The sequence below is a fragment of the Budorcas taxicolor genome, chromosome 2 (assembly GCF_023091745.1).
Source record: "Budorcas taxicolor isolate Tak-1 chromosome 2, Takin1.1, whole genome shotgun sequence".
Classification (NCBI taxonomy): Eukaryota; Metazoa; Chordata; class Mammalia; order Artiodactyla; family Bovidae; genus Budorcas; species Budorcas taxicolor.
In genome coordinates, this window is record NC_068911.1 from 17,728,540 (window position 1) to 17,751,924 (window position 23,385).

At 49.5% G+C, this 23,385-nt stretch overlaps 1 protein-coding gene across 1 annotated transcript in view; it reads right to left on the minus strand.

Annotated features, from left to right (window-relative positions):
- The window catches only part of KATNIP (katanin interacting protein), a 177,381-nt gene extending 155,964 nt beyond the window's left edge, over positions 1–21,417 (minus strand). Inside the window, exons 1-4 of the mRNA XM_052635696.1 lie at positions 21,289–21,417; positions 15,310–15,386; positions 6,058–6,227; positions 3,374–3,471 (exon numbers count right to left, since the gene is read on the minus strand). Of these exons, the coding sequence (XP_052491656.1) occupies positions 3,374–3,471; positions 6,058–6,227; positions 15,310–15,386; positions 21,289–21,417 (474 nt within the window). The remainder of the gene's footprint in view (positions 1–3,373; positions 3,472–6,057; positions 6,228–15,309; positions 15,387–21,288) is intronic.
- Positions 21,418–23,385: the final 1,968 nt, after the last annotated feature.

The following is a 23,385-nucleotide window of genomic DNA, read 5'->3' on the forward strand; positions in this document are numbered from 1 at the left end:
GCAGGCACAGCAGAAGTGAAGTGGAGATGAAGGGAACACAAGCCAGCTGCTTCTGTGCCAAGCATGCGGTAGAGGCCAGGAGTGTTTTCATTCACGTCCCACCCCGGCTGGGTGAGCTGTGGGCGAGGTCTTTCTTCCACGTGCCTCACTCGCAGACACAGGGTCGCTCGGAGGCCAACGGCTGTGGCACTGGCTTCCTGATGCCTCGCTCACAGTTCAGGTAGCACATTCTTTTACTTACTTAGTTACTTATTTTTGGCTGTGCTGGGTCCTTGTTGCTGAGCACGGGCTTTCTCTCGTTGTGGCGAGCGGAGGCTACTCGCTTAGATGCGGTGTGTGGGGGCTTCTCATGGCGGTGGCTCCTCTTGTTGCAGAGCAGGGGCTCCAGGGCACGTGGACTTCAGTAGTTGTGGTCCCCCGGCTGTTAGAGCACAGGCTCAATGGTTGTGGCACCTGGGCATAGTTGCTCTGCAGCATGTGAGATCTTCCGGGACCAGGAATAGAACCTGTGTGCCACGCACTGGCGGGCTGATCCTTGTCCACTGTACCACTAGGGAGGTCCCAGGTGACACATTCTTGAGGCTGATCCCCCATCTTCCCTCCTGTGTCCTAGGTAACAGCTTTCCTGGCCGGCCCATTCGAGGATACTGGGTATACTGCTCCTGCAGGCCCAGCTCAAGCTCATCCTCTTACCCGCCCAAGGATTTTGTAAGCACTCCCCCCATTCCTAGCCTTCCATTCATTTATGATTCAAATAGCCTGGGGGTCTCCACTGTTAGGCACTGACTGACCCCTGACGGACTGGGTACAGAAGGACAATTACAGCCTTCGTGGCATCAGGAAGCCAGGGAATTAGCCATGATTAGGCCCTGTGAAGTGTGGGACCACAGGGAGAGACCAGGGAGGGATGCTAATTAATCTTAGGCCAAGTCTTTAAATTGCACAGACTCCGGGGCCAGCCATTAAGTCACCGTCTAAGACGCAAATAACGGCTCCTGATAATAGAAGGCTCTCAAGACAGCTTGGAGAACTGTCTGAAGTGAGAAGTGGAGAAAGGCCTCATTAATGGGAAATTAATATTCATTGCTGGGGACAAAAGGAAGCCTCCGGGCTGTGTGACCCGAGGGCCTTGCTCATCAGCAGCGAGATGAGGCTTGGGAGTTAGGCTGGCAGGAACACCCCTGCCCATTTCACCTAGATGTACAAAAGTGCCTGCAGAGAAGTAGAATCACTGGGTTTGGAGTCACAGGCCGAGGGTCCAAACCTCAGCCACTGTCCTCCGCCAGTATCTGTGGGAGCAGGTCACCTTATTACCTCTCTGGGCCTCGATTTCTTTAGTGGCACAATGAGGATACTCACGTTCCTCTGGGGTTAGCAAAGATGGGCCAATAAAAAGTATTTGCTGTTCATGTTCACTTGTTGTTTGTATGCGCATGCTCAGTCGTGTCTGACGCTTCGAGACCCCAAGGACTGCAGCCCGCCAGGCTCCTCTGTCCATGGGATTTCCCAGGCGAGAAGACTGGAGAGGTTGCCATTTCCTTCTCCAGGGGATCTTCCCAACCCAGGGATCTAACTCGTGGCTCCTGCTCTACAGGCAGATTCTTCACTGCTGAGACATCAGGGAAGCCCTAGTATGTACATAGATCCGAACATATGCTATATGTGGAGCCCTGGGTTACAGTTCATGGGGTCGCAAAGAGTCGGACACGACTGAGCGATTAAGCACAGCCGGGCGCATACCAAGGTCACAGGTGAGAAGCAGGACAGCACTGAAACATGTATATTACCATAGGTAAAATAGGTGACCAGTGCAAGCACAATGCGTGAAGCAGGACACTCAAAGCTGGTGCTCTGGGACAACCCAGAGGGATGGGGTGGGGAGGGAGGTGGGAGGGGGGTTCAGGATGGGGGGACACATGTGCACCCATGGCTGATTCATGTCGATGGACGGCAAAAACTACCACAATATTGTAAAGTAATTAGTCTCCAATTAAAATAAATTAATTAATTTCTTTTTAAATCTCTGGAACTGACCAAGCCCCATAGCAATCAACTGTTGCCATGAGCCTCCAGATCTAAACCAGCCAGTTCCCTGACCCCATATTAGGTAAAATACCCATCCTATTACCCACCCTATAGCATGCTAACCAGTCGCCTAAGGCCACCACTCCAGTGGGAACTTTCTCTGCCTTGAGGCTATAAAAATTGCCTGCTAGCCTGTGAAACGGTTTGGCTCCGCCTTGAGCCAGCTTGCTGTTCTAACAGCGTCTCCCTCTCCAATAAACTTTATTCTCCTCTCATTCTGCCTCATGTCTGGAAATTATTTTCCAACTCGCATACGAACCATGACAGTATATATACATATATGTGTGTGTATATACATACATATGTATGTATATAGTGTGTGTGTGTGTGTGTATATATATACATATTATATGTATGTTGCTTAAGCCTCATCTCAGATCACGTGAGCCAGAATCTCTGAGGGTGGGGCCTGAGCATCCCAGGTGATTCGAATGCACAGTGGGGGTCCCCCTGGTCCCAGATAAGGCCACAGGGAAGGTGTAAGGACTACAGGAGCAAGAACGAGCAAGCCGAGCTTGGAGCAACAGATTTGGACCTGAATCTTAATTCCACCCTTTCTCAGTGATTGACCTTGGAAAGCTCACTTAACACTTCTGAGCTTTTGTGCCCTCAGCGTCCTTAAGTAGGAAGGACATGGGACTTCCCTGGTGGTCCAGTGGTTAAAACTCTGTGCTTCCAATTCAAGGGGCACGGGGGTGTTTGCAGAACTAAAGATTCCGCGTGCCACATGGCATGGCCAAAAAAAGGAGGAAGGACTTTGGAATATATCCTGCAGGTCTGCTGTGAGGGCAAAGGAGAGGAGTCACATGGCAGCTTAGCCCACGCCTGATACCGGCAGGTGCTCAAAAAAGCAAGCCGCTGAACCAGCAGCATCAGTAGCAACCTGATGTGGCATCTCAGGTCTGTGGGTTGGGGGTGTTGTCTTACACACCCACTGTATCCCCGGTACCTGAGACCATGCCTGGCATATCACAGGTGCTTAATAAAATCATCTGTGAGAATGCATTACGACGGGACTGTGGGTCTGACCTGAGATGCTGTGAGTCTGACCTGGGGTGGCCCCATCCAGAAGGGGGGATCATGTCACAGAGAGGGCTGGCGGGTCCCCAGGGCTCCTCTGCTCTCCAGAGGCCAGTGCCACAGGGCATCATGGCAGTGCGCAGCTAGACCCACCCCCTGCCCCTGGGGATACTGAACACTCTACGTTTCTACTGTCACAAGAAGCCTGCTCTTTAGTCTAAAGTGTGAGCTGGGGCCACCGTCCTGACTCTGCCCAGGGTTTCCAGACCTGATGCCATCCTCGGCGCTGGACTTTGCTGGGAGCTGTCCGTGCACTGCGTCTCAAAGCTTCTTCAGCTTCTCCAAACAGCGTTCTTCGTCCACAATCTGTACAGAGATGAAGGGAAGAGAATTGGTGAGCCCCCAAAGATGAGCCCACACTGATGGTGGTTTTGTAACTTACAGCTACAATGTCCATCGGGGTGCCCAGGGTCGTATCTGTGAAGCTCTTCACTTTTATAGCACTCTTTGTAGCCACAAAGCATCAGAAAACGAGCTAAATGGGGACTACCCTGGTGGTTTAGCAGTTAAGAGTCCATGCTTCCAATGCAGAGGGCATGGGTTTGATCCCTGATTGGGGAACTAAGATCCCACATGCTGAGCAGTGGGGCCGAAAAAAAAAAAAGAGAGAGAGAGAGAAAGAAAACAAGCTAAATGCCCAACAACAAGGGATGGCGAGTTAGTCACAGCCCCTCATGCTATGGAACAGTAGGTATAATAGTGGGCAGCTGAACTGGGCAGTCTACGTACAAAAGGAGCATCTCTAAGATACAGAAGCAGGTCAGGACAGCACGCACAACAGGCCAGCCAAAGGAGGGGCGAGGGGAGAGAACTGTTGAATGACTGAACATACTACTGGGGACCCAAATTCAGAAACTCCCATTATATGCCCTTCCCTGAGCCCTAGAAAGGCCTGCTTCTCCTAACCAGCAGGTCAGCGTAAGTCTCCCCTATGAAAGCTAGGAGAGTCCATCCCATTTCCCTCTTTGCCCTGGGGGCTAGGAAACTCATGCTAAACTCCAAGTTGAAATGCAGTAGCTCTCCTTGGGGAAGGTTTGAAGACATCACTTTCTCCTTTTATCCCCTTGTTGTATTCATTTTTATTGCCTGTTAATGGCTTGGGATCTTACATACCTATGAGCCAATGAGTTGGAACACAAATCAAGAATAGTGTGCTACAGGGAACTCTGCTCAATGTTATGTGGCAGCCTGGATGGGAGGGGAGTTTGGGGGAGAATGGATACATGGATATGTATAGCTGAGTTCCTTATGGTGAATCAGCTATGCTCCAATATAAAATAAAAAGTTTTTTAAAAGATTATTGTGTGCCGGACACTTTAGAATTCTTATCATTCAGTCCTTCTGGGAAATCTGCAAGGTAGGCATAATCACTCCCATTTTACCGAGGATCAGAAAGGACCCAATTGTCAGAGGTCTCAAAGCTAGAAAGGGGCAGAATAGGGTTTGAATCCAACCCAAGAGTCAGACATGACTGAGCGACTTCACTTTCACTTTTCACTTTCATGCATTGGAGAAGGACATGGCAACCCACTCCAGTGTTCTTGCCTGGAGAATCCCAAGGACAGAGGAGCCTGGTAGGAGGCCATCTATGGGGTTGCACAGAGCTGGACATGACTGAAGCGACTTAGCAGCAGCAGCAGCAGCAGCCTTGCTCCAAATCCTCTTCTCGTAAGTCAGTAGCACACTGGCCTCTCAGACAAAATGACAAGTCTTGAAAGGCACTCTGGCACTCATTCGTCCCATGTTAAAGATGAGCAAATGGCTTCCCCAAAGCAACACAGCCAAACTGTGTCTGACTCCTGTGTGTGTGTGTGTGTGTGCACATGCTTAGTCACTCAGTCATATCCGGCTCTTTGAGACGCCATGGACTGTAGCCCACTAGGCTCCTCTGTCCATGGGATTTCGCCATTTCCTACTCCAGGGGCTCTTCCCTACCCAGGGGTCGAACCTGTGTCTCTTGCATCAGCAGGCACTTCACCACCTGGGAAGCCCCAGTCTGACTCCTACGTGCTGCCATTTCATTCATTTCTGCTAAGGAGCTTCAGTTGTGTCTGACTCTCTTTATGGACTGTGGCCCGCCAGGCTTCCCTGTCCATGGGATTCACCAAAACATTTTGGGGGCCTATATGGGGTCAACCACTGGATCGGCAGTCTTCAATTCCACTTCCAGATTTTATTTCATGTGTCCTTTTATTATAGGATACATGAAATCTGATTAAAGTCTGTAGAGTATGGATTTGGAATCAATTATCACAGGGGTTAGGTACTGAAGTTAAGACACAGTGAGTGAAAATCAGGTCTCACTAAAATTATCCTGCTGCTGCTAAGTTGCTTCAGTCGTGTCCAGCTCTGTGCGACCCCATAGATGGCAGCCCACCAGGCTCCCCGGTCCCTGGGATTCTCCAGGCAAGAACACTGGAGTGGGTTGCCATGTCCTTCTCCAAAGCATGAAAGTGAAAAGTGAAAGTGAAGTTGCTCAGTCGTGTCCGACTCAGCGACCCCATGGACTGCAGCCCACCAGGCTCCTCCATCCATGGGATTTTCCAGGCAAGAGTACTGGAGTGGGGTGCCATTGCCTTCTCCAAAAATTATCCTAGACCTTTCATTAAACGACTGGTACGTGAGATCCAGGAAATGTAAAAGCCAGGAATTGACTACTCTGGTCTCCTTTGCCCTGCAGGAATGGACGCCAAGACTAATTTAAAAAGAAGTTAAAAAAAAAAAAAAGGAATCTCTCTCTCTCTCTGTGTCTCTCATTTTCATGCTATCTCTTTGTGGCCAAGTGGACAGAGTTAACTTGCACAGGCTCACTAGTTTCTGTGTGTGGGATGTGGCTCCATCGTCCCTCATTTGTCAGCAGAGCTGGTGCTGACCTGGCAGTCCTGTGCTCACCGTGAGTCCCCTCAGTGTGGGAGGCGCTTCTGGAAAAGTCGCAATGGATGGCTTTCCGAGGGGATGTCTTCAGTTCGGAGTTGGCCCCATTGACATAGACCGAGAACCCTTGTTCCAGGTGCTCCAGCCTTAACTGCACGGGGTCCTTGGTTTTCAGATGCTTTAATATCCTGGAAGAGAAACGATCACCAGCGTCTCATCCGAGGAGCCTGAGCCACTGCCCACCCCCATGTGGGGAGGGACCTGCCGCTCTGACAGGCAAGCGTTTCTAATCAGAGGCTGGGTTGCGGGTGCCCAGCTGTTCATCTATAAACAGCCCTAAGAGGCCCATTTCACACATGGAGGAGCAGGGAGCGGGAGGCTCCGTGGGCCCTGCTTTCATCCTGAGGCTCAAAGGTACATCAGCCAAAACCCGGGTTCCATCCTTGCCCCATGGTGGCACAGGGACAAAAGCAGGTGTGTGCACACTGCTACACACGGCCTGGATTTCCTGGGGTGATCCCAATTTCGTGCACCTCCCCTTGGTGTGGACAGCAGCACTTTGTTCCACGTGGAACAAAATGTGGTCTAAGCCTCTGTGAGATAGATTTCATGAAACACATCCTCACGTTAGAAAACAGCTGCCATCACGCCAGGCAGACTGATTTTTGGCTTCAGGAAATAAATGTGTTCTCCAACACCCCTGATATCCCAAATGTCATCATTTTACATTCAGATGCAGTTTAAAAATATACCAGTGCAGACTTTGTTCAAGATTAATGATGTGATGATCAAACCCTTTGCCTGCAAGGGGCTTGGCGTGCGCGTGGCCAGGTTCCTTGTTCAGCTTTCTCCAGAGTCCAACCTCGTACTTTGGCTTTATCCTTTCCCCACTCCTGATGATCCCTGCCATAGACAGTGCCCAATGTCCATTTCAGAATTGCTCCCATCTGACGTCAAACCCTTCAGAGCCTTTACAAATGCCTGCACACACTCCTACACCAACGAGATTTCTTTTCACAGAAGGAGAAATGCAAACAACCATGGTGGCAAAAAATTAAAATTAAAAAGTGGATCCTCTTCAGCGATTAAATAAGCTCCTACCAAAGTAGCAAAATGTAAATTTTTAAAACCAGTAGTGGGATTTCCCTACTAGCCCACTGGATAAGAATCTGACTTCCAATGCAGGGAACACAGGTTTGATCCCTGGTCTAAGATCTCATGTGCCACGGGACGACCAAGCCCACTGGCCACAACGGCTGAGCCCGTGCTCTGGAGTCTGCACACTACATCAGGGAAGCCTGTCTGTTGCAACTGTGCCCCGACACAACCCAATAAAGAGGATTTTTAAATATAATAGTAATGGTAAACCATAAAAGGTAGAAGCCACACTCTGTTCTAAATGCTTTCTGTGCGGTAGGTGTGTAGTCACTTCAGTCGTGTCTGACTCTTTGTGACCCCGTGGACTGCTGTCTGCCAGGTGCCTCTGTCCATGGGATTCTCCGGGCATAAATACTGGAGAGGGTTGCCATGCCCTTCTCCAAGGGATCTTCCTGACCCAGGGATGGAACGAACCAGAATCTCTTACATCGCCTGCATTGGCAGGTGGGTTCTTTACCCCTAGTGCCACCTGGGAAGCCGCTCTAAATTAGAGCCATCTCCCATTGTTTGAGATAAGTCCCATAAAGTTGAGGCAAACACTGAATTCGTGAATACTGAACCACTGTTTCTAGGGCAAAATACAGGATTTGGTTCCTGTGAGCCTCTGGTCACAACGTGTTCATCAGCCGATCAAAATAAAACCTTGCTTTATGTGTGTTTCCGTTTAAAGGTACCTTTTTAAATATATTGGGCTTCTCTTGTGGCTCAGCTGGTAAAGAAACTGCCTGCAATGCAGGAGACCTGGGTTCGATCCCTGGGTGGGAAAGATCCCCTGGAGGAGGGAAAGGTTACCCACTCCAGTATTTAATATATATTGATACTTAATACAGGAACACTCATGCCGGCAGCACTCCAACTCATGACTGAATGAGGCTTAACTAACACGTGTATTTTCTCCACAAGGGACATCATAGCCTCCTGGGCTTAGGAATGTGGGACAGCACTTCCACCTTACGCCGGGGACCAGTTTAAACAGGTAATTCACCAGTGAAAAACACAGAAATGTAAAAAACAGGACACTAAGTAAAACACAAAAAGGACACTTTACTGTATATGGTAAGGGCTTCCCAGGTGGCACAGTGATAATTCACCCCCTATGGGGTGATTAATTTTCTTAACCTCATTTAATAGATAAGGAAACTGGAGCACAGAGAGGTTAAGTAACTTGCCCGAGGTCACACAGCTAGTACGGCAGTGAGGCTAGGATGCAAATTGAAGCAGTGTGGCTCCAGAATCTTCGCCACGACAAAGACAACTTCAAGAGCTAGCAAGCTGAAACTGACAAGCTTAGACATGGCTGGAAACAGAACATGTTACGCGCTTGGTTTTCGCTCAGTCAGCAAATAGTTTCTGATCAGGAACAATGGTCGGCACCCAGTCCTAACAAAACCACGAGAGCGACCGGAATGTCCCACACCAGGGTAGTGGAAACGGAGATCTCTTGTAGCTGTTATAATTATGAAGATTCTGTCGAAACATGGCAGATGTTTGTGATCTGTTCAGAGAGGGGTGGAGGAGGCAGGATAAAAACAGTACCTAGGCGATAAGCGCAAAGTTGGAAAAAAGTGTGTTTGTGGGACCCAGAGTGGAAGGTGATAGATGTGAAAATTAAATCAGCTGTTGAGGGAGGGTGGCGGCATTGTGGGTGATTTCTTTGTTTGCTTTTTTAAATGTTTCTTTGGCGGTTGATACATCCATCTTTTCGCCAATCGTGGCAGGAACATTCATTACACACTGCTTATCTCTTGCCAGCCTCTGAAGCCTGGGAGATGCCTGATTGTTGGGCAACAGCATAAAACAGAAGGAAAACATAAGTAACTAAGAGACAGTTTCCAAACACGGCAGGAGCTGCGCTCTCTGGTGCAAACAATCAAAGGACGCAGTGGATACCAGTGGTCCCCGGGGAGGGAGAGCAGGGAACCCAGGCCCTGCGAGACCCTGAGATGGTCAGCAGGTGGAAAAATCTGACCACCTGGCCAGGCAGCGCCTGTCTCAACTTCCTTCCAGAGACCACCTTTTCTCCTGACGCTTCCTGAGTGGTCGCCGTGGCATCCCGCTACCCAAGCTCTGTGGCGGGTGCTCCACGTGGGTCTCTCTTTAAGCAGACTGATTTATGAAAATGTGGATTTATGAAACTGATAAACGAGGAGATAATTAGTCAGACTGTGAAAGGACTCACTAGAGGAACTCCTCTACTGCAGCTGAGCGCATCAGGAATACCCACGTGGCATCAAAGAAAAGTGGGTGGTTTTTTTTTTTTAATGGATAGCCTACTTTGCATAAAAAACTGCCCTTGGTGTACAGGATTCAGGAAAATCAGATTCAGTCCCCTGCCCTGGTGGAGATGGAGCTCCCAAGCACCTGCTGCCCTATCACACTCTGTCCCCTTCCAGCAGGGGTCCCCAGCCTCTGGGACCTAACGCCTGATGATCTGAGGATAGAGCTGATGGAATGATAATAGAAATAAAGAGCACAATATGTATAATGTGTTTGAACCACCCTGAGACCATCCCCCTCACCCGGCCCACGGAAAAATCATCTTCCACGGAACCAGTCCCAGGTGCCAAAATGGGTTGGGGACCACTGCCTTAGAGATTCTGTAGGTTTCCTATCACGAGTCTCCCTGCCTCACACTGCAGTGTAGTATCTGTGTGCCTGTTTATTCTCCCCTCATGTCCCCCACCCCAGGTGTGGGGTCTGTGCTGAGGGCAAGGAAAGGTGAGGAATACTCTGAGAACCTATTTCTGGAACTCAAGGTCTAGCAGGAGAGAGAAGGCATGGACGTGCATTCTAATACAGACCCCGGGCATCTAACCATGTCACGGGCATCGTTTCTGCTCATCTCGTGATGACCTTCGGGGGGGGGCACTTGTACAGAGAGCTCTTTTGTACAGAAGATGAAGTGGAAACACTGAGTTAGTGCACTGGGAGGCACAAGGGACTGTGACCGGGGACGCGAGATGCTTGACATGGGTGGTCAGGGCACAAGCAGGGGTTCAGGTGAGGAGAGGACTTAGCTGAGCTCCAAGGGCAGGGGGCACGTTGCTCACAGGTCTGCTCATGACCAGGCTTATAACAACTGTTGTGGTCTATAGCCTTGGCTGCTGTGTGACTGTGGGCTAGCCACATGCCTCCTTTGGACCTCAGGAAACCCCAGGGTCAACCGAGGGGCTCTCCAAGTGTCAGGCATTCAAGGATTATCTGGATTTTTTATTTTTTAATTTGGCTGTGCCAGGTCTTAGTTGTGGCATGTGGAATCTAGTTCCCGAACCAGGGATCGAACCCAGGCCCCCTGCATTGGGAGTGCGGAGTCCCAGCCACTGGGACACCCAGAGAAGTCCCTCAGCTCACTGTCAAGAAGACATATTTATCACCAAAAAGATGACGATAGTGACGGAGAACGCATACTTGGATGGGTGGGCTTACTGCAGACCCTCAAACACTTTGTCCTGCTCAATCCTTCACTGGCCCAGGAATTAAGATCCTGGCATTGGCCTGTTTTATAGATGTACTTGTTCAAGGTCAGACAATTGAGGAAGCGGCTGGGATTTAAATTCTGGTCCATGAGGCTCCAGAGCTCATCTCCCTGCCACGTCATCCTGCCGTTTCTTGTCTCCTCACCAGGCATCACGCCACAGAGCTCCACACAAGGAGAGTTCAGAGGAGAAGCAGTGGCTCCCAGGTAGGGCTTTTTGGAGACAGTGGCATTTGAATGAAGCCTTGAAGGATGGAGAGGCAGAGGACAGTGGTGCAAGGAGCTTGCCATTCCTCCTGGGACCTAGTGGCTCACAAGCTCCAGTGTTTGTCCTCTAGGAGGTCACCAGCCCCCATCCCTGTGGGCGGAGGTGGCATGGTGCAGAGGACTGAGCTCTGTGCTGGAGGCTCTGCCATTTCCCAGCTTTCATGGGCAGGTCCCTACACCTCTGGAGCCTGTCTCCTCTTCTGTAAAATGAGACCCAGGATGCCTAAGCTCATGAGGATGGAAGGGGATGCCAGATGAAGCTCCAGCTCAGAGACTGGTCTGTGCAAGACCCCCTTGGAGCTGGTTCTCCCCTTTCTTCCTCTGCCTAAATCTTCTCATGAGGCAGTGGGATCACCTCTCAATTGGGTACATTTTCCTGTAAGTTTCCCTCAAGCAACCTTTCTTTCAAAAAAAAAAACAATACCATTGCTGGATTCTTAGATCTTAGACCTGCCGCCCTCTTGAGTGTATATTCCAGCCCCGCTTGGCCGTTAGCTCTTAACTGTTCCTCCTGTCTCAGCCCTTTGATGATTCGGGCTGCTTTTTCGTGGGTCCTGTTAGGCATGATTACATCTTTCATGAGGCCACTGAGTGAGCAGAATCACTAAGCATCCTCTGGGCGAGGGTTGTGCGCAGGTCAACAAGAGCTGCCGCATCTCCCCCACCCTCCCTGGTCCTCTCCTGGAGCTCGTGATCACTCTCTGCCCCTTCTGGCCCAGTCCCGGGTAGCCTTGTGCTCACCTGCCCCTGCTGGGGGGAGTTCCTTGAAGGCCAGGGCTGTGTGGCAGACACCTGTCCTTTTCATTTGTCCAGTCACTCGCCCCCGTCTTCCAAACACAGCTCAGATTCCCCTTGAGAACCGCCCCCTTCCTCCTCTTACTCCACGTGGTTTGAGTGAGACTCACACCCTTGCCCAGCTTCATGGGGTGGCCCAGGAGGGGCCAGGCAGACTCTGCCACTCCACCAGGCACAGGGCGGCGGTTGGCTCATGGATGGAAACTCAGGACTTTTGAGTGAGGATGGGCCTCAGCACTTCTGCTGAAACAATTAAGAAAGATGTGTTTTCTTCCTCTAGAGGGAGAATGTCAGTGGGTTTCCAGGGACTGCCTTGGCCTCTGTGAGGGAGGTACCTTTGTGAGATGGTTCCAAGGTGAGAAAACAGAACTGAGAGATGGAGAGTGACTGATTTCAGTGACCCACTTTGAGTACCTGGATCCAACTATGCTTGAAGCCCGCCTATCATCCCGGATCTGTTTATTTCACAGGGCAATCAGTTTCACTGTTTAAAGTCATTTACTCTGGGCTCCTGTCCCTTCGAGCAGAGAAGCACTGACTAAGACTGCCTGTGTCCTCCTCATTGCAATGTTCTCCTTCGTACTAGTGGCAGGTACTGAGAAGGTACTCAGTGGAATCCTGCTGAAAGAACAAAAGAAAGACCCGATCAGCATTTTGTGGGTAGCTGTGTTCCGGACAGGTCTCTAAGAACTCAGCCCAGTGACTATACACCCGCTTCTTGGGTCCCAGGCAACCCAGTACACAGACACCTCCCTCTGTGCTCAATATGAAGTTCAGAGGCTGGGATTTCCCTGGTGGTCCAGTGGTCACGACTTCACCTTCCAGTGTAGGGGGTGAGGGTTTGATTGCTGGTCGAGGAGTTAAGATCCCACATGCCTTGTGGCCACAAAACCAAAACAAAAAACAGAAGCAGCGTTGTAACAAATTCAGTAAAGACTTTAAAAACAGTCCACGTAGAAAAAAAGAGTTTTAAAAAGGCTCAGAGGCTGGTTTTCAATCCAGTCGTTTTTCTAATTGGTGTATAATTGCTTTACAACGTTGTATGAGTTTCTCCTGTACAGCAAAGTGAATCGGCTATATGTGTATATATCTATGTGTATATATCTATATACACGTGTATATGTACCCTCCATCTTGAACCTCCTTCCTACTCTACCCAGTCTTATAAGTAGATTTCCAACTTAATTTCAGTTTATACCTACAAAAACCCTCCATAGTGAACTTAGAGCCACTGGCAATCCTGGCAGATTTCTCTCCTCTGGATTACTCATGATAGCGTCAAACAAAACATAAATAAGAAAGTACGGAGAATTTGTTGGTGGTCCAGTGGTTAGGACTCTGTATTTCCACCACAGGAGGCGCAGATTCAATCCCACCTACTGCGTGGCATGGCTGAAAAAAAAATGTAGGGCCCAGCTCCACCATTTTCTGGCTGCATGACACTGGGCAAATGCTTGCTGTCCTGGTCTCCACTTCCTCATCTGTAAAATGGGTGAAATAACTGCCTTATCGGGCAGTGTGTGGATAAAACGAGAGGATGGGGGCGAGCTGCCTGCCACACAGCTGGCACTTCAGCAAAGGTGTCTTTTCAGGCTCGATCTGATGCCAGCTCCGGAGCACTCCCACTCTGCATATGTCTCCATTTGGAGGCGTTTCTAGCTTTACCTTCTAATTCCCTGTCATCAAGCCAGCTCCCTCTCGGTGACAAACACATCTCCCAAATTTTATGGCAGCTCCATTTGGACATTTTTTTAATTGCCTTTGTGCTGCGACCTCCTCTCTGGCTCTTCCCAGCTATGCTATTGGCCGGTGCCTCTTTGATCACACACGTATTGATCCCTCAATTAATGAGAAGCAATTTGCTCACGAGGAACTATGATACTCTCTTCCCAGACAAGTCACGTGTATATGATTCAATGATTGCCCAGGTGTTTGGTGGCACCATCCAGCCTGCCAGAAACTGAATAAATACATTCTGTTCCCTAGCATTAATGATGATAAAAACCCACATTGGTATAATCAGTGCAAGCCTGGGTTTGAGGTTGCCCCTGGGACGGAGGGAGACGAGCACAGAGCAGCTGGGCACATGGGATGTTGCCTGGTATTTCTGGCTGGTCTTAGAGAGTTTATCTATTCAAAGGTGCTCTATTGGGGGCAGGACTGCCTTGCATGCAGGCATCTGGAATGAGGGCAGGTCTCGTTGTCATAGATACTGGAGGTCTTAGTGAAATTTAGTAAGAGGACAGGTAGGCAGGGATGCTAAACTCCTACAACACATGGGGCAATCCTGTACATTAAAAGCTTTCCCGGTGCAACACCCTCCAGGGCCCCAGCTGACAAGCACCTGGAATCCAGCCCATCAGAGAAGGGCTGAATTCATATTCAGAATAAGAACCCCCAGACTCTCTTGCCTACAAGACCCCAAGCACAGCCCCAAAGCACAAAGTCCCAAATAAGTTCCCCTGTCCTTCCCGCTCCTGCAGATCTGGGGGGTGTGGAGCTGTAGTATCTTTCTGTCTGTTTGGGGCTTTGATTTGAATTCATTACCAACATCTTGGGGGTGCTTTCCAGGTGGTGCTAGGGGTAAAGAACCTGCCTGCCAATGCAAGAGACCCAAGAGATGCACGTTCGAACCCTGGGTCAGGAAGATCCCCTGGAGGGGGGCATGGCAACCCACTCCATTTTTCTTGCCTGGAGAATCCTATGGACAGAGGAGCCTGGCAGTCTACAGTCCACAGAGTCGCAAAGAGCTGGACACAACCGAAGGTTCTTAGCATGTACACACAAACATTTTAAAACTCAGGATATTTCACCACACAAGTCCAGATTTTCAGTGTCTCCCTGGAGGATATGAACCCCTGGGCCCGTGAGAGTTCCAGGCGCCCACTGTCCCCACTGAGCTAGCTTCACTCACTGCCTGACCCCTCCTAATATCTAAGTTTGCAAACCCAGCTTTCCCCAAGGTTCCAGGGCCTGAAGACAAACCATAATGAACTGCAAGTGAACTTGCACAGCCTTGCAAAGGCCCGGAGAACATTATAATACTCTCCAACCAGACCACAAGATTTGACCTCAGTACACATGGCATCGGGCTGCAGGTTTTTTATGAGAACCGGCACTGCAGAGTCAAATCAGGACTGACAGCTTTAAACGACATTGACCAACTTCAAACACAAGTGTAAAAGGACTCCCCCTTTACATAACAAGGCATGATTACAGGCTCAGATTTCCGGGGACCTTCAAAGCCTGTGAGATCACAGGCTAGGTTATTCACACACGGGCCCTGCCAAATTCTAGCTTTTCTTAACAAACCCAGCTCCTCCCAGAACGGAGGCACGGAGACGAGAAGCGGGCCCCACACGTCCGACGGTTTGCTACAGTTCAATCGAAAGATGCGATTAAATCAGTGAATGGAGAAATAGGAACTGGGATGGCAGATATTATTCCAAGCCTCCGCGTGGAGGGCGACTGCAGCCTGTTCCGATGTGAAACCGAGCCTGCACGCTGTTAATAACTCTAAATAGGCTTTTGATTTGGTTAATTTCAAGGGCTGCTGTCGGGCGGCTGCATCTTACCGGTTCCTCTGCTGGAGCAATATTAAATACTCATCGTGCTTCTCATCAAAGTCTGTCACCATGTCCTTAGCGTAACCCTGAAATGAAGAAACAGAGCGGTGTGATGTCGGAATGCAGGGGAGCGTTTGCTGAGGCCCAGGTACAGCACACGCCCCACGGGAGGCCGGGAGGCAGAGGCTGACCTTGACGAAGGCCCAGCTCCCTGGGCGCATCACCGGGGCGACCCAGAGCCCCAGAGACTATCTGACAGCCCAGTGGGTCTCGAACATACGCAACCAACAGTCTACGAAAAGGAGAAGGGCGATTTGATTCCCCAGCCTCACTGTTCATTCCTCCCATGCCCTAATAAAATCAAGGACTCTGAGAAGATTTGGGCTTTACTGTTTTCTCCATGCTCGTGATTTGGTGATCTCTATTGCCCTAACCAGATGGAACCCAGATCAGTTGTTTGAGAGAGAAATCTCATCTTTTTTTTCTTGCCACTGTGAGAGAAATGCATGCTTATTATAAACAACTCGGTCATTACAAAGATATAGGATGCAGAGAGTGAAGGTCCCTTTGAAGCAGACGTTTGTGGTTTTCTGCTTCCCCTTCTGGTCACAGAACTCTGGATTTCTTTGGGGGAACCATTCAGTCCCTTTTCCCAGTTCGCTGGCTTCCTTAGATGCCCTTGAAAGTTCCTTTGATCTCTGCTCAGGTCATATGACCTTGACCTTGGTCTCGCCCATCAACACAGTACTTCCCCTGGCCGCAAGGATCCACTGGTCAGGGGATGAGCCTCAGCCTGAGCCTGACCCTTGAAAGTCAGCCCAAGGACTTTACTGATACTCCTGGGGAAAAGCTACTCTCTTTCCACTTGGGTGCTAAGGTAACGAGACGCAGGCTTGGAAATGCCTGAGAACGAAGGCAAGGAAGAAGACAGCAGATCCCAGTGATGCAAAGATGGAGAGTCCTAATGACAGAATTTGAGCCCCTGGATCCACCCATGCCTGAAGAAGCGGCTGGACAACTTAGTTATGACCCTAACGTTATTTTGTTTCAACTGAGTTTCTGTCATTTGTAGCCAATAGAATTCTAAGTCATATACCATGGCCTGATGATTAGAGATAACCCCTATTAAAGACTTTTACAGCCCTGTGGGGGAAGGGGTAGTAAATGTATAATAAACTATAAATATTAAAAGTGACATACGGACCTCCCTGGTGGTGAGGTGGATAAGAATCTGCCTGGCAATACAGGGGACAGGGGTTCAATCCCTGGTCTGGGAAGAGTTCACATGTCCAGGTGTAACTAAGCCCGTGTGTCACAACTACTGAAGCCGGTAAACCTAGAGCCTGTGCTCCGAAACGAGAAGCCACAGCAGGGAGGAGCCCGCCCACCCCAGCCAAGAGTAGCCCCCATTCGAGGGAACTAGAGAAATCCCACAAGCAGCGACGAAGACCCAGCGCAGCCAAAAACAAATGAATAAAGTGACGTACATAATACCAGTAAAACCTCCATTATGATTCGACACATATTCCACTAGATGCTTTTCTTTGCTTATAATATACATATATCTACATTTATAAACACACACACACTCTTTTAAACGAAAGTAGGGTCATACTGTAAACAGTGCTTTGCCACCTTCTATGCTTAACTAACTTAACTTCTTAACTAAAGAGACAGTGTTGGCTTCTAGTCACAAGTCAGACAGATTAAGTGTTAAATGGCAAGTGAGACGCTTGTAATAGAAACACAATTTGTGTGAAAATCCTAACAATTATCATCGGGAGAAGAAAAAAAAAGAATTTCCATCATTCTCTTCTTAGCTTCTCAAAATCTGCCTTGCACCCCATTAATCTACCAGAACTCTTCCCAAGGGTGACCCATAACGTCCTTAAGCAAATATGATAGCTCTTTCCGACTTCATCTTTTTCCATTGATCCGGGGCCATGGGGAGCTGTTCCCACCCGTCCGTTCCCCAAGTTCTCCCCCTCTAGCTTCTGAGGTTCCGAATGAGGCTCCTCCACCCCCTCCCCCGACACCTTCTCTGGCTGCCCCTCTTCCTTGGCCTTGGACGTGGATGGTCGCTGTCTGTGTCCATCTCAGCCATCTGTGCCTTTCTCCCTCTGCCTTCCTGTCTACTTCTGATTCCAAGGAAACGGGTCCCCGGGGTGGGGAGGCCAGAGGGGCCCTGCTAGTCCAGCGCTGACACCCTAGCTCCCCTCTCACCCCTTTTCCTGCAGGAAGGACCCTAGGTTGTGGCTGTCTGCTTCCTTCTTTCCCTGTCGCCCCCCATTTTCCTCCCATGCTCCCCTCTCTCTGAGCCACCTAGGGACAGGATGCTGGATTCCCATCTTTTCTTTCACCCTGAGTCTCTGAAGCCTGCAAGTTTTCCTGAGGTTTTTCCAGCTAGCTAATCTAGCCAATCAGGAAGTGAGGAATAATAAGAAAGGATGACACTATGAAATCATAAGAAATTTAAACAAACTAGCAATAGGTGTTCCTATTCCTATTTCCCTGGCTTCCTGAGAAGCCCAGAGACATTCCTTGGTCCTCCCTGGACTGAGTCCTGCCTCATCTTGACTGTGAGGAAAGCACCGTGACCTCAGGAGAGCTGGTAGGTTGCGGGATATGGGGTCTGGAGAGGATTCTCAGTTCCTTTTTCAGAACAACGTGTATACGAGGCGGACCGTTGACGCAGCATTTCCATATACATGATTCTGCTTTGATCTTCGCGGCAACCCTTGAAGTGGTTATTACCACCCCATTTAAGATACAAGGAAACCCATCCCATGCGCCTTCTGGAAACACGGATCCTACTCCACGGTAATTTACATAACTATTTTGAGATATTAAAATGGCCACTGATATATTATGGTACGGGATGAAATATTCAATGACATTTTTAGATGAAATATGAGACTTCAAAGAGATCTCAGCTTGGGGTGGGCTGCCCTGGGTTTTCACCTCCGGGAATACATTCATTCGCCTCTGCCAGAAGGGAGATGTCATTGGAAAGATTTGAAGAGCTCAGGCACAGAGCCAGCAAAACTTCTCATCAACCCCATATTTCTCAAATGCTGATGCGTGCACAAATAACCTGGGACTGTGTGGAAAGCGGGGTTCTGATTCAGGGGCCCAAGCTGACACCTGTAACAAGCTCCCAGGCAATGCCCGTGGGCCACACTTTGCCAGCGAGGCACTGGACCAGCCCTGTTTACTCCTCGTTATTCACAATATGCCCACCTCTAATCAGGTCAGCATTGAACTTGAGCTGTGAAGAATGTGAGCTTTGGAGTCCAGTGTGGGTTGCATGCTCAGTAGCTAACTTGAGTCCAGCTCTTTGAGACTTTATGGACTGTAGCCTGCCAGGCTCCTCTGTCCGTGGGATTTCCTAGGCAAGAATACTAGAGGGGTTGCCATTCCCCTCTCCAGGGGATTTTCCTGATCCAGGGATCAAACCCACATCTCTTACGCCTCCTGCGTTGGCAGGTGGGTTCTTTACCACTAGCGCGACCTGGGAGACACGGCTTCAAGTCACAACAGTGCTACTTGCTTCTGTCAAATGGGGGTGACAATAGTACCTGTCCGGTTGGATCTGTCTTTCCCTCATAGGCTTCCCTGGTGACTCAGTGGTTTAAAAAAAAAAAATCCACCTGCCAATGTAGGAGACACAGGTTCCATCCCTGATCTGGGAAGATCCACTGGAGAAGGGAATGGCTACCCACTCCAATATGCTTGCCTGGGAAATCCCATTGCCAGGGAGCCTGGTGGACTACAGTCCACGGGGTCACAGACACAAATTAGTGACTAAACAACAGCAACAACGACATAGGATGGAAGGTGAGTTGGATGCAATAGCAGTAAAAAGGCCACAGCACGGAATCTGGCACTTGGGTAGTTCTCAATGAATGTTAGTTGGAATTCCATTTACGGAGTTCCATTATTGAAATAGTACTATCTTAGCCCCGCCCCACCCCACCCAGCTCACTGCTGTCTGATGCCCTAATTATTCGATTCCCTTCCCCTCTCAGCTCCCCTGAGATCCTCTCCAAGGCCCAGCTCAGCTCCCCAAGTCTCCATGAAGGCTTCCTCTGCCATTCTCACCCCCTCTCACTTCAGCTCAGTTTGAAACCCCGCAATTAGTATTAAGTTACATACAATACAGGGTGAAATCATATATAATTAAGTGCTACGTTGTAAGCCTTTAACTATATCTATTGCTCACTCATTATCTGGGGATTTGGAGACCTGGAGGGGAGCCCTGAACTCTGCTACTTACCTTCTCTGAGCCTCTGTTTCCTTGTCTGTAAAGAGGGGATGTTAATAAGGTCTACCTTGCAGGTCTACTCTAAGAATTAACCAGGGGAAAAGTGGAAGTCATTAAGGATCCTTTTCTTTCTTCTTAGTACTGATTCCCTACCTGGATTATAAATTTCTGGAGTGTAGAACCGTGAGGAAGTGGGGGAACCAACCATCTTGTGGGAAGCCTAGAGCCCTGGCCCCCAGTCTCAGCTTCCACATGGTCCAGCTCCGTGATGGTAACCGCTGAGGATGACCAGTGCCCACCAGTTAACTCTCGCCCTGGTCAGATGCCAGACACCTCTCTTCCTGGTACGGCATATTTCACTTTGCTGAGGCTTTATTTCTCAGGCTATAGAATGTGGAGTGTGAGAGTGAGTGAGTGAGAATTAATATTTAAGCCTTCCCCCTGGAGTAGGAAATGGCAACCCACTCCAGTATTCTTGCCTGGAAAATCCCATGGACAGAGGACCCTGGCTGGCTGCAGCCTATGAATTGGCAAAGAATCAGACATGACTGAGCACGCACACACATCAGACATCCTGCAAACAGGAGAAACGTGTAAAGTACCAAGTTTATCACCATCATCTTTTAGCAAATGTTGATCAAGTGTTTACTGTGTGGCTGTTACCTATGCAATGAGGATTTAACAAAAACTTCAACCCAGTGGGCAGCCAGATCCCAGCTTGTCTGTGGACTGTACCCAACCCGCAGTCAGGGGCTGATCCTCACAACTCTGCCCCGCATTCTGGTTCTGAGGGATGTGAATGGCAGCCCCTGCTGTCATGTGCTCAGTCAAGCAACACACTGGCCAGGGGTCTATAATTTAGGGAAAGGCCTGCAGTGGGGTCTGGGGACACCCATTCAATTGAATGCATAAGGGTATTTTTCTGGGAACAGAGTCCGTCACTTTCATCAGATTCCCAAGGGCATCTAAGGCCAAAGAAAGGAGACGATCAACTATGCTGTGCTGTGCATAATCAGTCCTGTCCGACTCTGCGACCCTGTGGACTGTAACGCGCCGGGCTGCTCTGTCCATGGGATTCTCCAGACGATAATCCTGGAGTTGCCATGCCCTCCTCCAGGGTTTCTTCCCGACCCAGAAATTGAACAGCAGTCTCCAGCACTGCAGGCAGATTCTTTACCAGCTGAGTTACCAGGGAAGCCCCAAGGGATTATAACAAAAGTGTATCAAATGTGATGCCAGGGATGAAGGAGGGGACTGGGAAGGCTCCTGAGGGCACGGCCAGGCTCAGATCCTTGGGAGTCATCCTGAAAGCCTCACTCACTCCCTCACTTTCCCACTCCAGTCCAACCCATCAGCATCATGTGAAAAATACCATGTATTCCCTAATCTGACCACGTCTCCCCACCTCCTTGCTACCGCGCCAGTTCAGGACTCCTCACTGCTCCTTCCCTCCTGCTGCCGTCCATTCTCCCTGCGACAGCCCGGGAGTCCTGATGAAAGGGAAACCGAATCATTTCACTTCTCTGCCTTGGACTCTGCAGGGCTTCCCAGTGGCCACCAGGCCCCGCCCACTGGGCCTCCACCTACGTCTCTGACCACCTCATCACTCCAGTACCCGAAACACCCAGCCTGTGCCCACCCACCCAGGGCCTTTGACTCACCATCCGTCCCCCGGGCAAATACCCAGATTCCTCATCTCCTTCAAGGCTGGTCTCAGATCTTACCTTCTTGGCGACGTCCTTCCCAGGCATCCTATTTAAAATTCCAGGGACTTTCCTGGTGGTCCAGTGATTAAAAAGCCGAGCTTCCAATCCAGGGAATGTGGGTTCAGTCTCTAGTTGGGGAACTAACATTCCACATGCCACAAAGACTGAGCCCGGGTATCGCAACTAAAGACTCTGTGAGCCACAGCAAAGATCACCCAAACCCTGATGCAGGAAAAAATAAATATTTTTAAAAATTGCAAGCCATGTATACACACACACACACACACACACACACACACACACACTCTCCCAAACCCTCACTAATATAAACTCTCCCTGATCTTATTCATCATGCCTCTTATTACTGGGCCATCCCCCCTGCACTAGAATGTAAATTCCATGAAGGCAGAGACTGTGTCTGTTTTGATCGCTTTGTGTATTCTAAGCCCCTAGGACAGTGCCTGGCACACAATGGGCTCTCAATAAATGAATAAATACAGAGACCTTTGAGCTGAGATTTGAAAACTAAATGGTCTGGGCCTACCCTGGTAGCTCAGAGGTTAAAGCATCTGCCTGCAGTTTGGGAGACCTGGGTTCAATCCCTGGGTTGGGAAGATCCTCTGGAGAAGGAAATGGCAACCCACTCCAGTATTCTTGCCTGGAAAATCCCATGGACAGAGGAGCCTGGTGGGCTACAGTTCATGGGGTCGCAAAGAGTCAGACACAACTGAGCAACTTCACTTTCACTTTTCAAATAGTCTGGGGACTTCCCTGCTGGTCCAGTGGCTAAGACTCTATGCTCTCAATGCAGGGATCCTGGATTCGATCCCTGGTCAGGGAACTAGATCCCACATGTCGAAATTGAAGAGCCCACACGCCGCAACGAAGATGGAAGATCCTGCGTGCCACAACTAAGACCTGGAGCAGCCAAATAAATATTAACAAATAAAAATAAATATTAAATATTTTCCCTCGTAGCTCAGTTGGTAAAGAATCTGCCTGCAGCGCAGGAGACCTAGGTTCGATCCCTGGGTCGGGAAGATGCCCTGGAGAAGGAAATGCAGTACCCTTAGCTGGAAAATCCCACGGACAAGAGGAGCCTTGGGGGTGCAGTCCATGGGGTCACAAAGAGTCGGGCACAACTGAGTGACTAACACACACAACACACACACAGATATTAAAAAAAAGAAAGTTGAAAGGCTCACTGGACAACAAGAGAAAGGCATTCCACACAGCAGGAGGAGCAGGAGCTGAGGTTTGGGAGTCTGAAAAAGCCTGAAAGGCCCATGGATCGGTCAGAAGTTGGGTTTGCCTTGAGTGACAGGTGCCAAGGAGGCTCGAGTTAAGTACGGCAAATGGTCTAAGGAATTCGGACGTGACGTGAAAGCCAAGTCCCACTGCCATCATTGTTATCCTTATCATCTTTATCCCTAATGCTGGCCCCAGAGAAAATTTGTAGAATTTTATCAATGGCCGTATTATTAATTCTCTCTGGGGGGAAAAAAATGGAATTGGAAAGAAAGGCCTAGAATCAGTTATGCTTAAAGGAGCTCGACAGAGTCTATATTTCAGGGATCACATACTCCTCTGAGGCCAGAAGACTGGAATTCTCCTAAAAAGGGTTGATTTAGCAAGCGCCAGAGGCTGAGCTGCATTCACGAGCAGCTGAGAGCGTTGGGTTGGTTTCCAGGGCCGGCAGATGTCGGGGACCCAACTTTGCAGGTGTCAAGTCCCATCGGAGAAGAACAATAACTTGGAATGGCTTAACGATGAGGCTGTGAACATGCTGTGTCGGGGGCACCACGTGGAGTTCACAGAGCACTTCCACACACCTGACTTACTCCATCTGTTCTGCCCTTCCCCCGGCCAAGGGCCGCGTCTTACCGCAGGGACCATCTATGAGTGACAAGCGAACGTTACAGGTTACTGGAGCCCAGGTTTTGGGCCACTTCAATGACCATTTAAGGTGCTTTTTGTGAGTGTCTGCAAGAATGCTATGTCCTGGGATCATTATCCCCATTTTACAGAGGAGGAAACAGAGGCTTTGAAAGCTGAAGCCACTTGCCCCAAAGCCATGTCCAGGGGAACATAGTGGACATCTGCTGTTTTTGTCAT